Consider the following 3,354-nt stretch of genomic DNA (forward strand, 5'->3'; position numbering starts at 1 on the left):
ATTGCATCTAGAAATAAAAATTACATGGATAAACTAAAACATGTACTTAGAGAGTGTTTGGGTTCTAATATGTTTCTGCAATAATATTGTGCTTGTCGCATTATAAACCTAATAGTTAAAGAGACTCTCATTATAATTACTCCTCTGATTGAGGACTTCATAACAACAATACTCTCCCTAAACACTTGTAACAAAAACATCGTTACATATAAGGCTTATTGCATTTTGTTGGTGATAGACCTAGGAAGTGTGGACTATACATGGTTATTAGGTGGAACTCCATATACCCAATGCTCAAACACCTGCTACCTCACAAGAGTACTTACAATACTTTTATTGAGGCTCAATACCCTAGAAGTAGAGGTGGTTCTTTTCCTTTTGACCGATGAAAACTAGGCTATGGCAACTAAAATACTGGCATTTCTTGAACTCTTTGATTGATGATATAACAGCGCACGGTTCATAGGTCATTTTATTGATATACCGTACGTGCCTAATGGTGACAAGACCGTGCTACTAGTGCGTGCCAGTCTGCTCTGCTCATATAACCTCGATGCATGCGTCCAGAAGATCGAGCTGCAGCCAGTGCCTAGGATTCGACCGGCGTAGTACGCAGAGATGCGTAGCGGCGGCTGCGCGGTGCAGCAGAAGCTAGCGGGGGACGCGGCCGCCGTGATGCGGCAGGCGGTGAGCCTGGCGCGTCGCCGGGGGCACGCGCAGGTCACGCCGCTGCACGTCGCCAGCGCCGTGCTCTTGGACGCCGGGGGCCTCCTCCGCGCCGCCTGCCTCCGGTCGCGGGCGACTTCCCACCCGCTCCAGTGCAAGGCGCTGGAGCTCTGCTTCAACGTCGCCCTCAACCGCCTCGCGACGGCGGGGGGCCCGGCCCCGCCGCCGGCCATGTTCGAGTTCCACATCCACTCCGGCCACCGCGAGCCGGCGCTGTCCAACGCGCTCGCCGCCGCGTTCAAGCGCGCGCAGGGGAACCAGCGCCGGGGCGGCGGCTCGGCCGCGGACGGCCAGCACCAGCAGAACGTCGCCGCCAAGGTGGAGCTCGACCAACTCGTCATCTCCATCCTCGACGACCCCAGCGTCAGCCGCGTCATGCGCGAGGCCGGCTTCTCGAGCGCCGAGGTCAAGGCCAACGTCGAGAAGGCCATCTCGTCGTCGGAGCAGTCCTCCAACACGGCAAGCAGCAGCAGCGCTTCCCCGAGTACCATTACCAAGGAGCCCAGAGCCAAGGCCGACGCCGTCCAAGTCGTAGGTGACGCCGCGCGCGTGCTCGACTGCATGGCGAGCGGGACGAACCGGTGCGTGGCGGTCGTCGGCGAGAGCGCCGCCGCCGCGGAGGGTGTGGTCAAGGCGGTGATGGACAAGGTGAGCAAGGGGGAGCTGCGGCGTCAGCACCAGCGCCTCAAGAACGCCCAGTTCGTGCCCTTCTCGGCCGCGTCCTTCCAGCGCACGCCGAGGGAGGAGGTCGAGGCCAGGGCCGGCGACCTGTGCGCGCTCGTGCGCGAGTGCTGCGCCGCCGGCAAAGGCGTCGTGCTCGTCCTCGAGGACCTCGGCTACGCGGCGGAGGCCTGGACCGCCGCGCTGTGGACGAGAAGTGACCGCAGCGCGCGTGGCCTCCGCCACTACTGCCCCGTCGAGCACGCGGTCATGGAGTTGAGCAGCCTCGTGCGCGGCGGCGGAGGCCGCGACAAGGACATGTTCTGGGTGCTGGGGTTCGCGGCCTATGCGCCCTACACGAGCTGTAGGTCGGGGCAGCCTTCTCTGGAGACCGTCCTGGGACTACGCCCCGTCGTCGTGCCGGACGGCAGCCTCGGCGGCGAAAGGTACACCACAACCTTCATCAGTAGTGTCGCATGCATGCTCGGTTCGATCACTTTATTTAATTTTTTTAGTCATCATCCATCAACGTGTGCGTGTTCTCGATTCGGGTTTTTTTTTTTACAGTGAGGAAACACACTGCGGCGCCGGCACGGTGGTGGCGCCGGCGAGCGTCCCCTCGTGGATTCGCCGTTGCCAAGGTCCAGTAGTCGTCACTGGATCGGCGCTCACGCTGAGCTTCTCATCTCCGGCTTCTTCCTCCCACTGTGGCTTTACCCATCATCATGACGACACCAACAAGAGCTGCGTGCCATGGCATGATCTCATGGACCAGCAGCAGCAAAAGCTGTTGCTGAACCGCCGGCACGATGGTCCACTGGCCGAGCCATACGATCAGCTGTCGCCCGCAAACCCTAATTCAGGATCCTCTAATAACTCGGTGTCTAGATCTAACTCATCGGACGGCGCGACGACGGCTTGCCGCCGCCGGCCAAAGTTCACCGAGCTCAGCGCGGAGAATCTCAAGATCCTGTGCCGCGCGCTGGAGACGCGCGTACCGCGCCACAGAGACATAGCTCCGGGTATCGCCAGCGCCGTGCTCCAGCGCCGCTCCGGCGTGACGAGGACGGCGCGGCCGACCCCGGCGACGTGGCTCCTCTTCCGAGGGAGGGACAACGACGGCAAGATGTCCATGGCTCGGGAGCTTGCCAGGCTTGTCTTTGGCTCGCACGACGACTTCACCAGCATCGCCGCAGCAGCGTCAAAGCTCGCACCGGATCACTCCGGTTCCAGCAGCCCCGGCAAGCACAGCCTCAAGAGGCAGAGGTCGCCGCCGGACAACGAGCACGGAGGCTTCATGCAGACGTTCTACGAGGCGATCCGCGAGAACCCTCACCGTGTCGTCCTGATCGATGGCGTCGAGCACCACTCGAAACTACAAGCCGGCATCATGGGTTCCATGGAGAACGGAACTGTGAGGGGTTGCGATGGTGGTGTCGTCAGCTTGGAGGACTCCATCGTAGTGTGCTGTGAAGCGTTCGAGTCGAGATCGTTGCCTCGGGTTTCTTCATCCCCGCGGCCTGTGAAGCAAATGATTACGAGTGACGTCGACAGCAAGGTGGAAGGTGATGACGCAGATAAAGGAGTCGTGCCACATTTCAGCTTGGATTTGAATACCTGCGCCATTGACGACGGCGAAGGGGAGGAAGCGAGTAGTTCTTGGTATGATGCCATGGAGATCCAAAATGATGTAGACGGCGTTTTCTTCTTCTAGTATTATTATCTGAGAAATAATTAAAGTTTTGCTTCACTGGATGACACGATTTTACCTGTTACTGTTGATCAGTTATTTCTTTCTTAAATACGGAGTAAATTTCTTTGAAGAAAACATATTTATGTTAATGTCGAGAAGCAAAACAAGTTCATGCATGACCGGCTTGTTTTTGTTATAGATATCAGGTTCAAGGATCCAGGCCCTTTTTGTGGTCCTATGACACCAATAAATTTTAGTAATCTCCATTAGAATGT

The 3,354-nt window shown here is 57.8% G+C and overlaps 1 protein-coding gene across 1 annotated transcript; it reads left to right on the plus strand.

Annotated features, from left to right (window-relative positions):
* The first annotated feature begins 473 nt into the window (after nt 1–473).
* LOC100272383 (Protein SMAX1-LIKE 3) lies at nt 474–3,135 on the plus strand. Its single transcript, NM_001320075.1, has 2 exons — nt 474–1,832; nt 1,954–3,135. The coding sequence occupies exons 1-2, from the start codon at nt 619–621 to the stop codon at nt 3,098–3,100; spliced, it is 2,361 nt and encodes a 786-aa protein (NP_001307004.1). The 5' UTR covers nt 474–618; the 3' UTR covers nt 3,101–3,135.
* Nucleotides 3,136–3,354: the final 219 nt, after the last annotated feature.

This window comes from Zea mays, chromosome 3 (assembly GCF_902167145.1).
Source record: "Zea mays cultivar B73 chromosome 3, Zm-B73-REFERENCE-NAM-5.0, whole genome shotgun sequence".
Taxonomy (NCBI): Eukaryota; Viridiplantae; Streptophyta; class Magnoliopsida; order Poales; family Poaceae; genus Zea; species Zea mays.

What these genes read in the sequence shown, in the direction of transcription:
- LOC100272383 (NM_001320075.1), top strand. Translation starts at nt 619, where the DNA reads ATGCGTAGCGGCGGCTGCGCGGTGCAGCAGAAGCTAGCGGGGGACGCG. An exon ending in GGCAGCCTCGGCGGCGAAAG is followed by an intron (nt 1,833 to 1,953) that starts GTACACCACAAC and finishes TTTTTTTTACAG; the next exon opens with TGAGGAAACACACTGCGGCG.